Here is a 12,137-nt window from a genome sequence, read left to right as displayed (position 1 = left end):
ATATTTAGTGAAAATCTGAACCGATTTAATATAGGTGCAACAGATCATCTTCGATCCGTGATCCGTAGAGATAGCACCATGATCCGGGTCGGACTCGAATGTTGGTAAAAAAAATAAATGTGCCCGTTCTCAATAAGGCAACATATACATTCCAAAGACATGCATGGTAGGTTGATTCAACACAACAATTTGGTGGCTCTAAACGTGGTGGCCTAACGGCTATCTTGACTTTATCATCTGCACATTCAAAATGTGGTATCTGCCTCAAAATGAGAGAAAGCAATCTCGAGCGTGATGCATAAAAATTATAAAACTCTGTAATAACGTTACTCAGCAAAACATAATTGTTACCAAATATACACGCATAACCCGTTTCCTTCCTCAATATTTTTTAACACTGTAAATTTGTATATTTTAACGATCTAGGTATGTTATGTTTTATTGTTGGATGTTGGCATCAATGTCTTGTGGCAAATGCGTCATGTTGTACTTTGGGTGGTGAATTTCCGACTTCATAAACGCAACACGCCGTGCTCGGTCGCAAGTTAGCGCTTGTGCTCTTGCTGTTTCGATGTCAATCACGTATATATAAAAACTGTGTTTTGGTCTCATTGCACGCGAGTTCGCTGACTACCGCCGCCACAATCCACTGTAGACGCTACAATATGTTAGCGTACCACAACATGACATTGCGTGCGACGTTTTGTCAAACGCACACGGTAGCCTGTGTGTGCTAACTCCAGCTAGCCTTCAGACAAGACAGTCCTTCTCATAAATTAAATCGAGCATCAGTCTGCGTATACTTTATAAATGCTCGTTTATCACTGCTGTGTTGCTTTGAAAGAGAAGTGGGAAATGGTTTGACATAAACAAATTATCGCTCAATTAAAACAAAACAAAGTTAATTGCAACTGCTGTGTTGCTAAGAAAGTGAAGTTTACAACGTATTAAGTAATGCAAAGCATGTCGTTTTTTTCCCAGCGCAGACATGAATAAGAGAGATAACAGGGCGTTGCAAATCGATTCTTTTATTTTTACATATCGATGCATATTTTGAGCATTTTACTAAAAAAGTTCCATCTTTTAGCTTTACATGTAATATTATATTTGAATTCTTTTTGGGTATCTCACATATAAATTTAAAATGTAAAACTTATTAAGAGAAAACATTCAAACTTCAAATTTATGTAATTTAAAATGAAAAAAACATGCTAAACATGTTAACTCGATTAAAAGTCTATTATGTCTGCAAAACAAATATTAAGCAAAAATAATATAAAATAGAATAATGTCGACCTTCTGGTTATATTGTGTGTTTAGCACTAAAAATTCTTTCCCCCCCAAACATAGGATCTCCGTTGAGAACATGGAGCTAGAGTTCTCATCCTTATACGTACGGATCCGAACACTTGACGAGAAGGTGCAGGGAGACTCAGAGTTACTGCCACAGCTGGAGCCTTTTCTGCAGGTTTGTCAGTCAATCAATCAATCAATCGATCAGTCATTGGATATGTGCCACCTGGTTGATGTTCCAAATGTTTTCAGAGTTCTGCGAAGACCCTCGCGGACCTCAAGCGTCGTCGCCTGGAGCTTCGCAAAGAAGGCAACGCGCTGGTGGACTTCTTCTGTGAGGACAAGGACACATTCAAGCTGGACGAAGGATTCCGCATCTTCCATGACTTCTGCGTCAAGTCCAAAAAAGCTGTCAAGGTCCGGCCTCATATTTTAACTTTGACATACGTTATACATTCAAAAACATAATTTTCCATTTATTTTATTTTTCCACAGGACAACACCGAGCGTGAGCTGAAGGAGGTGGCGAGGCTGCGTCGCCTGAGGGAGCTGGAGGAAAAACGATTGGCCTGGTCGGTCGAAGACGGCAGCGTCGGCTGTAGTGCATTCGCTCGCAGCAGCAGTGAAAACGACGTGGAGACACTCACCAAGGAAGGCCTCATCGATTTCTTCCAGGGACGGTCCAAGAGTCCTCACAGTCCGCCAGGTCGCTCATCCAGTGCCCGCCGCCACCGCCACACCCTGACGTCCATCGCGGACCGGGAACTCCACAGCTACCTGGAGCTGTTTGGAGACAAGTTCAACAGCCTGCCACGGTCAGGCCGCGCCCTCCAGCGCAAAACCGCCCCATGGATGGACAGCCGAGACATGACATCTCCTTGCCCTGAAACCGAACCCATCAGCCCTCTTGCCAAGTTTTCCTCAGCGGGGCTGAACGCCTATGAGGACCGATACAACAACAACAGCTGCGGCTACCTGTGTCCGCCTCAATTGTTTGGCGGCCACATAAATGTAAATGTAGAGAAGCACACTTTGGTTCCAGGTCCGCAAGCGTTTCACCTCCAAAGTCCAAACTTTGTCAATCAGGGCGACATCCAGGTGACTGATTTGGAACATGACAAGCAACCTCCTTCTGGCACTCCTTCTGGGACGCTGGATATGGTTCGAGGAGTAGCAATAGATTCTTTGACGCAAGAGGACGAGACTAACTCAGTTTCCTCAACAACCTGTGACACACCCCTGCCCTTAGACACACCGTTGTCCAATAGGAAGCCTCCGTTTTACATCCCAGACTCCACTGAAGCGGACTGCTCAGTCACGCTGGACATCTCCGAAGTAGACACCTCGTCCCTTTCGAAAGAGGGACTTCTCACTGGAACAATTGACAAAGACATGGAGAACCCTGGAGAGCTCAGTTCTCCGTCTGCCGATTTGAAATGTGTTCCCCTGGGGGAGCCCCTAGTACAGAGGATGATGGATGTCGCCTCTGCAACGCCGTCTGAGTGGGGAACGGAAAGCTTCGACACCACCATGGCGAAAGAGACTCCTCGAAGTAGCGCGAAACCAGTACGCACCAAAGGCAAGACCAAAGGCGGCAACGTGGGCAGTGATGGTCCCAACGGGGCCGCCAGCAGTGGTAGCAGTGGAGTCGACCCAGGCGGCAGTGGCGGTGGTGTACGGACACTAACCAGCAGCGAGAGCCAAAGCATGCGGAAAGTGGTGCCCATAAGCCGTCTTAGCAGGACAGGGAGCAAAAAGAAAACAGAGACATCCCATGATCGACTCCTCCGTGACCAAAGCACCCCACCAAGAGGACACCGTGAAACGAACCCTAGACCCCAGCGGCACTCGAGTCTGCCTCCTGATGACTTCAAAGCCCAGAGAGGAGCTGGCATCCTCCCTACTAGCGCCTCAAGATGCACTTGTGATTCCAGTAACTTGAAGAAGACTTCCTCTGTCAATAAACCGAGCGCCAAACCCTTGAGGAACCTCCCCAAGCCGGCGCCTGAGGAAAAAATGTGCCGATCCACCATGAGGGCCCTGGTGCAGACGCAAGTCCCGGGCAGCTCTTTGTCAGAAAGCGGAAGCTCGCAGGCGCTGGTCTCCAAGTGCTCCGCTGACGTCCCGAGCTTTGCTCGAAATACAGTGTCGTCGTCTTCCCGGACCAAGAAGGAACCACTTGCCCTGTCTGGCCTGCCCGCGCCGTCTCACGTCCCCGCTGGCCTGAGTCGGCATGCGTCCGTCAAGCAGACTAAATTAGCTTCCACAGTTCCGGGTGGTGAAGAGCGGACGACCGTGCGGCGGGTGCACAGCGTCAAGGCGAGCAGTCGTGGCACCTACCGCAGTCAGACGCCACCGGCCCAGGCCCGGGACATGGGAACGCCCAGCAGGAGCGCCAAACCCAGCTGGAAGTAAAGCGCAATGAAGCTATGATGTTCTTTCTCTGGAATCGGACACTTACTAAATCGACAGGCAGCAAGTCTGTCCTTGTTGCATCTGATCCCCTTTTCCTTCTCTTCCCTGTCAAATTGGAACATTTTCACCACAGGAACTCGGCAAGTTCATTAAAACTAACGGAGTAACAAAAAACTAAATTGAAAAAAACATTTTCTTTCATGTCATAAAATATAAACAAAAATGCTTTTAACAAAACAAAACCTAACTGAAGCTACATCTTACAGTTAAAAAACAAAAACTAAATGTATAAGTATTGCAAACATGTCCTTTATTTTTTTTTTCTTTGACAATCACTATCGTACATGAGATTCTGGGGTTCATTTTAAATTATTATTTACTATTTATTTTGGTATTGCTGTGTGTCCGTACAAAGGAAGGAAGGTCTCTCATTTGAAAATTGTAGTTTATGTGTCTTTGTTACACAATACTTGGTGACCTTTGTTTTTGTCTGCGTTACAGACATCCCATTAACGGTAAAAAACAAAAAATGGTCGTGCAGTGCTGTGTTAAAGTATTTGCCCCCTTCATGATTTCTATGTTTTTTGCATATTTATCACTCACAAAGGTTTCATTTCATCAAACCAATTTTAACATTGATACAACACAAGAATACGACTCATACAGGAGGTCGCAAAACAACCGAGAAAACCATTTAAAGAACTGCAGGTCTAGCTGGCCTCAGTTGAGGTCATTGTTCACGACTCCACTAAAAGAAAGACTGGACAAAAATGGCATCCATGGGAGGGACTCCTGGCAAAAAACACTGCTGTCACAAAAGGACACAAAGCTTCGTCTCACATTTGCCAAAAAGCATCCTGACGATCCTTGAGACTTTTGGAGAACTATCCTGTGGACTGATGAGTCAAAAATTTAATTTTTTGGAGGGTGTGCAGTCCATTATATGGCATATAAATGGCACAGCAACTGATAAAAAGAACATGATGCCAACAGTAAAAGCATGGTGGTAGCATTGTCATGTTCTGGGCCTGATTTGCTTCCTCAGGACCAAGACAACTTGGTGCGATTATTGGAAATAATAATTCTGCTATTTACCAGAAGATCCTGAAGGAAAACATACGGCCATCAGTTTGTGCGCACAAACTTAAGCACTCTTGGATCATGTAGCAGGACAAAGATACGAAACAGCCAACAAGTCCGCCCCTGAAGCTCTCAAGAAGAACCAAGATTACGTTTTAAAAGTTTGGATTTAAATCCAATTGAGATTTGGTGCTGTGATATTCAACGGGCAGTTCATGCTAGAAAACCCTTCAATATGGCGGTGTTGAAACTGTTCTGCAAAGACGAGTGGTCCAATCATGGCAAACGTTTGATTTCAGTTATTGCTGCCAAAGGTGGCAGAACTCGCTATTATGTTTAGGGGGCAATTACTTTTTCACATAGGTTTGGATTCTTTTCCCTTCTTGGTAAATAAAATCATCATTTAGAAACTGCATTTTATATATCTTTGGGTTGTCTCAGTGTGATATTAAAATCGGTTTGATGAAATTAAACCATTGTGAGTCGCACATATTCGAAAACCACAGAAATCAGCAAGGGGTCAAATACTTTTACACAGCACTGTGTGTGTTTTCACAGGACAGCAATGATATATAAAATGAACTGAATTTAAAAAAAAATCTGAATGAAATCAAAACTGCACCGTAGTAAAAAGTTCAAACCTATTCTTACTTTGGAACGCAGCAGGAACTGCATTTTTTATCCTTTCATACAATGCAAAATTGCAGACTTGATCATCATAAATTACAACTTTAATCAAATTCAGTAAATACAGATTAAAAATAATTTTATTCTTGCTAATTTTTCTTGTATTGATATAACAACATTAGATACCTTCAGCTATTAAAATTGGACTCGATTCTTGCAAAATGACACATTTTGACAGAATTTTAGCCTTTTCTTCTCGTAAAAACTGCATTCCTTGTAAATTTAGACTTTCTTGTTTTTTTTTTTCTTGAAAACTTTTTTGACCTCATGTCGCAATTTGTCGCGGAATTGGAAAATAACATTGTTTTCTTGAAAGCGCATTGTTACAGCTCCAGCTGTGGTGAATTGCGCTATATAAATAAAGTTGTATTGTATTCTGAATTGGCTCTAGTTTTTTTAGATATTCCATGATTACAAAAAAAGTTAATGATATCCAAGTTATGACTGATACTCTCTTCATGCTACTACTTGATGAAGCCGTATGAAGCCAATGTTAGCAGTAAACGAATACAAAAACAGATGATGTCAAAACACAAACTACGTTTGGTAATGATCGAAGTTTATTTTGGAAACTGTCAAAGCACATTCAGTGTCAATCAATTATATGTCAAAAATATCAAATGTCAAAAACTAGAGACAATTCAAATCTCTTTTTGATGACTCAGCTGCCCATAATTACCCCGAAAGCAGTCAAATATCTTCAGCACTCCAAAAAAAAAATTTTTGGCCCAATGTTCCTGACAAATATGAGAATGGATTAGTTACTAATTATTCAATGCACCTCTCGTGAATTTTTACCGGACAAAACAATTACATTGACTTCCTGTGGTCTCTACTTTTTTTTTTTAGCAGAACAAAGCTAATACGCTGCATGACGTGGCCACTTTGCGAACAGCTGCTTTAACGTTACAATCTAGTCCGGGGAGGATACGTAGACAAAGATGTAACCCGTTTTGCACCGTGTGGTACTGGTTGTGCCTGCTGGTAGTGTTTCGATGACGCCTCCGTACTGTCACGGGGAAGCATGCATCGCTGTGACGCTAATGCTAACAGAGCATTCAAGATACTAGGATTTTTTTTTTTTACATTATAATTATTTTGTATTTGCGGAGCTGGTGACAATTTGACTGTGAATGTAGCAACTGGTTATTAACTAGTAACAATTGTTACTGTGTGTAGCTTTAACTCAGCTGGTCAAATCATTAGGTACACCTAAACTTTTGAAAGGCGTACCTAATGAAGTGGCCAATGATGATGATGTTGAATATTATTCCAAGTAAATGTGTGTGCGTGTGTGTCCATATTGTACGGTGTGTTATATTGTTGAGGTTTTGTACAAACAAATGTTAGGGCTTCAGCGGAATTTTTTTTTTTTCAAAGAAAAATGTCATATTATGAGAATAAAGTTGTAATTTTAACAAGTGAATGTCAATACTGCAATTAATCTGATAAATGAATCACCTTATTCTCTTTACCAAAGATTTAACATTCTTTCTCTAATGCAAAGAATTTATAGCAGATGGTATCGCAATATAAATGTTTTGTGTTTTTTATGACTAAATAGTCTATGTTCAGAAATGACAACTAATCTTATAAAATCACCTGGTTTTCGACCAAATTGTTTCTCGTTATTCATTGTAAATTCAAAAAAAAAATTGACAACCATATTATTCAATTTTTTTTCAATTCAAATTGCTGCATGTGAAAATCTGCCTTTTTTCTTTTGGAAAATGTTGAATAATTTGTTGGTAATTGTGCCTATTATCCCAATTTATTTTTGGAAATGCGAACATTATCTTGTAGTCTTCCAAATCCAATTACCACTTTGAACCAAAAAATGTTCCTCGTAAAACGATTATTAGTTGTCAATTTTTTGTCCTAATTTATTCTTGATGACATGATTGTCATAAAATTGTGCATTTTTCTTCTGGTTATATTACAACTCTGACCTCATATTTAAACTTTTTCCATAAAAGTCAGGTTTGTTGTAATGTTATGGCACTATTGTCAATAATATTTCTTTTTTTTTTAAATTATGCTACATCTCTATTCTTACAATATTGCAATTTTTTTATTAACCAAGCATTGCACCGTTAAATGATCAACTATTGTAAATGATGTCATTTAATTTGACGTTGACTTTATCATTGCAAAATTACAAGTTTTCCCGCATTAAAAAAATATTCTCCCAATATTCTTCTTTTTTTTAAATTATGATTTCATACCATCTTGGAAAATTGCCTCCTTTTTCTTGATATCTTACAACTTTAGCTTCATAATATTTCAACTGCTGTAAAAATTGTCTTTTTTTCTGCTTACAACTTTATTCTCATGCAGTTCTGCCTTTTTGTACTCTAATATATCAACTTTTCTCCCCAAATTCTGTAGTTTTCTTTTTTTTTTGGTTTCCATGTAATATTCCCACTTGATTGTTTTCGCTGTTACCTTAACGCTCTTTGGTCTAGTTGCCTTTTCTGCTGTTATCATTTGGGCGAGCTTGTGTGTATTTTATTGTCAATGTCGGCCTCGTAGAGTGCATTGTGCCATCGTCTCCGTGGCAACCACCACACTCACGCACACGCGCACACACACACGCACACAAACCAAACAACCTGTTGCCTTAAAGCCTTGTGTAGCTCCATACATGCATATCAAAATGTAAACATCCATACAGCTGCTCTTTCTATATAATATAAAGACAGTATTTTTATGACCATTAAAGCTTTATACCCAGCACGTGAAGTCTTGTGTGCGCGTGTGCGTGCGCGTGGGGGTGTGTGTGTGTGTGTGTGTGAATCTTTGGCTGTCATGCAAATCAAGTGGGTGGCACACAAAAGAGACAATGGCACGTTGTCATGACAGCCGGTTCGCTGGTTACTATATTAGGGACACCTGGCCGCAACATCGACATCACATCCACGCATTTTGCCTCACAGGTGTGATAGTGATGACATTCTGCTAATGTTTGGACTTTTTTTTCTCTCATAATATTAAGACTATTTTGGGTCCAAAAATAAATTGAGTTTGTCGAAACTTTATTATTGCAATGTATACATTTTTTTCTTCATATAATTCAGGTCTATTTGCTCCGAACATTACGACCATGACTTTGATGTTGTCAATTATTTTTGTAGAATTTTAAAAACATCAAAACATTTGGACATTATTCTTGCAGTATTATAATTTTCTTCTGCAGTAATTGAAACATTTAATATTACCCCCCCCCCTCCTCCTCAATTAACATTTTAACATCATATTTCAATTAAAACATTTTAAGTACTCCCACTCCCCACAAGAACTTTCTTAAGCTGTTCTTAACGCAAATTCCCTTTAATTCTGCTAAAAAAGAAATGAACATGCAAGTCTGGCCTTATGTGTGCCTTGTTTCAGTTTCTCTTGATGCTATGCGCCCCTGGGCCTCTTCTGGGAGGTGTGGTGCACACATGCAGCTAACATACCGAACAAAGACATTTCAAAAACCAGAAGACGAAAGTTGAAATTTTGACCTATGCCCAATAGCCACACGGCACCCTACGGTCCTCATTGACGTGTACATGTAGTCGAAGTGCACGTAGTGTTTGAGAGCCAGGTTACAACTCTACCAGTGAACAACATCCATAACTTCAGTTTGCTCAATCTATAAGAAATTTGAACAGCTTATGTCTGTGAAAAGCCAAGTTGCACTAGGGCATGGGTGGCAAGAATTCGACCACTGAAAAACCAATTCTTCCTCCCATTCGCTCTCAAAGTCTGATGAATACTCCACTACAACAACTTTGAGCCTGCTGCCACGTATAAATCAAGTGTTTTAGCCAGGAATCAAACACTGGCTTCTCACAAACTAAGAGACAATTCTACCACTGAACAAATAAGTATTAGTTGTCGTCTTCCAATGGACTGTAGACCTCCTCCAAAGCAAAACATTGTCACGTGTAAAATTCTTGATAATGTTATCGCAATTTATTTCAATAAGGACACTTTACGTTAACAGTTGTACCATGTTAACGGTCACTATATGTCAGCCTCAAAAGAGCTCTGGGATGAGCATTCTGGGAGATATGCTCTGCTTAACATGTCTGCCAGTAACATGTCTTTGCCTGGAGTCTCTTTGGAGCGCTCAACGGTGGTTTCCTCACAATTGTCTCGAGCGGCTTATGATCAGATTGCCCAGTGACTTTACGCCCATATGGGAACTGATGAAATTTCTCTACACTGAAAACCAGCTAAAAACTCTTTCTCCATCTGAGCATAGCCACGTTCCGGCTGTGTGAGTGCTCTGCTTGCAAAAGCAATGGGCTTGCCTTTTTGCATGAGTGCGGCCGCCAAACCTGTGTGCACTCCTAAATCCTCCTCACGGCAGAAATACTTCAGGACATCGTTTATATGTCATTGCACTCAGCCTTCTTTTGTTTGCATCTGTCCAGAAAGTGTCTCAACTTTGCGTCATGATCTCTTATCGCATCTTCCCCTGACTCTCACCCTGGCCTGTAATGAGCACATTGTCAGCAATGATGTATAGAGGCGGCAGCCCATCCAATGCTTGATTGAATTTTCTCTGAAAAACCTCAGGTGCTGGACTGATCCCCATGGGCATCCGGAGTCATCTGTAGCGCCCAAATGGGGTGGAGAATGTAGTCAGGTAGCTTGACTCCTCTTCAAGTTTGACATGCCAGAAACCGCTTCTAACATCACACACTGTGGACAGTCTAGCTTTGGACAAGTCTGGGTCAAAGGTTGCCAATGGGAAGTGACTATGCTTGAGAGCCTTAATTAAGGGCTTTGCATCAATGCATATTCTTGGTCTGCCATTTTGTTTTTGTACGACCACCATGCTGCTGATCCAATCGGTGCTACAGTCCACAGGTACGATAATACCTCTGCGCTGAAGTTCCTGAAGCTCCTCCTTCAGTGGCTTCAACATGGCAACAGGCACACGGCGCTTTGGCAGCTGCACTGGTTTGACACTTTTGTCCACACCAATTGTGTACTCTCCTTCCAGACAGCCATCTACTGAGAACACATCTGCAAAGTCAGCCTTAATCTGTTCAAACGTCCATTTGCCCAGTGGTTTCACCTTACTACCATTATACATCACGAGAACAGACTTTGTGTGATCAAGTCTCACATCAGTGTTTAACAGGCAATAATACATTACATGTAGCACCGCAATCAATCTGGAACTTTAGCACATTTTCCTAAGAGCATGCCTGAACAATATATATATATATATATATATATATATATATATAATAAAATTAACTTTCATAATAAATATAATCATTATATCTTGATTGTTAGGCCAGCGGAGATGGCCTTGAAGGCCTTGACCGCTCATCACTGGTGTATCTGTCTGTCTATCTTCTACTGTGCCCAAGTGGGCAAGGTAAGCACACTAGACGGTGCAAAATAAATGGCATCACTGCATGTGCTTTTTTTTAAACGTGTAATATTGTGGAGTGTTCTTTTTCCGCATTAAAATACACTTACATTTCTTTTTAGGGGGAGTGTAGTTTAATGGCATTGTCATTCATTTCAATGGGAATATGTTAAGGCACCATGGAGATGGAGAAATAAGATAATATTTCTTTGTGATTGCATCCCAGACTTCATCCCTTCTGACAGCTTCCAAAAACTGTAAAACATTTAATTTCTTTGCCAGAAAATTAACATATCTCCTTTTTTTTTTAGGAATATTGCCAGTGCAACCCAGTGCAAACATCGCCGACTGCTGTCAAAGGTGCTTTTTTTGTTTGCCACAAGAGGGCAGCAGAGGGTTTGGATCCTCATCATCATAATTATTTGACATTCTGGAACCCTTACATGAGTCAATGATGCGTGACATACACAATGTATGTACAGTATTAGGTTGAGTGTACATAGTTGTATGTCCAGTGGTGCATTCATTGTCTCAAGGCGTTGTTAGTTCCTATTGTAGGTTTGGGACGTGATCTGCATGTTGAGTTAAGTAGTAGAAAGGATGTTTAGTTATAAGTACGGTATATACTATGTATGTTTTGTAGTAGAATGTTGAGTAGTATGTTGATTGGCATGTAGTGTATTGACAGTAGTAGTCGGTTGTTGAGTAGCATTCACTGAATATTTAAGTGACGTGTGTATTCTACCGACATTGCTTAGTAATTTATACAATTTTTTGAATATGTTTAGTGGAATGTTCAGTACAAAGTTATATAATATGTTCATTAGTATGTTGAGTAGAAATATGTCAAGTAGTGTCTGTGTTGTAGAATTTAATGTTGACTTCTGCTTTTTGTAGTGAGTTAAGTACTGTGTGGTATTGTGGTGAATACTTTGTTGAGCGCAGTCTTAATCAGTAGTTTGTATTTAGTAGTCTAAGTACTGTATGTTGAGTATGATGTTGAGTACTATGCTAAGTATGTTTAATGCATGTTGAGTACAGTTGAGTTCTAATATACAGGGATGGGCAACTCGATCACATGCTGAGTGGCCCCTTGATTAATCCCTGTCCCCACCTTTACAAAAAAAATGGGGTGGGGTGGGTTTTCAAAAAAAAAAAAAAAAAAAAAAAAAACACTGATAAATATTTAATAGACATTCTCCACATTAAACAGGTTAGAAATGAGGGGGGGATTCCAGAAAAATCCAAAACAGCACCTTGATTATATTTAAAAAGTGAGTGATTT

The 12,137-nt window shown here is 40.5% G+C and overlaps 1 protein-coding gene across 2 annotated transcripts in view; it reads left to right on the top strand.

Annotated features, from left to right (window-relative positions):
* The window catches only part of fhdc1 (FH2 domain containing 1), a 35,035-nt gene extending 26,818 nt beyond the window's left edge, over positions 1-8,217 (top strand). For both annotated transcript variants that reach the window (XM_088302064.1, XM_088302063.1), the window contains 3 exons: positions 1,351-1,468; positions 1,546-1,710; positions 1,789-8,217. In XM_088302064.1, coding sequence (XP_088158190.1) covers positions 1,351-1,468; positions 1,546-1,710; positions 1,789-3,708 — 2,203 coding nt within the window. In that variant the 3' untranslated portion in view covers positions 3,709-8,217. The remainder of the gene's footprint in view (positions 1-1,350; positions 1,469-1,545; positions 1,711-1,788) is intronic.
* Positions 8,218-12,137: the final 3,920 nt, after the last annotated feature.

Source organism: Idiotropiscis lumnitzeri, chromosome 8, assembly GCF_059441095.1.
Source record: "Idiotropiscis lumnitzeri isolate Australia: NSW breed Sydney's pygmy pipehorse chromosome 8, RoL_Ilum_1.0, whole genome shotgun sequence".
Lineage (NCBI taxonomy): Eukaryota > Metazoa > Chordata > Actinopteri > Syngnathiformes > Syngnathidae > Idiotropiscis > Idiotropiscis lumnitzeri.
This window is presented reverse-complemented; position numbering and strand designations above follow the sequence as displayed.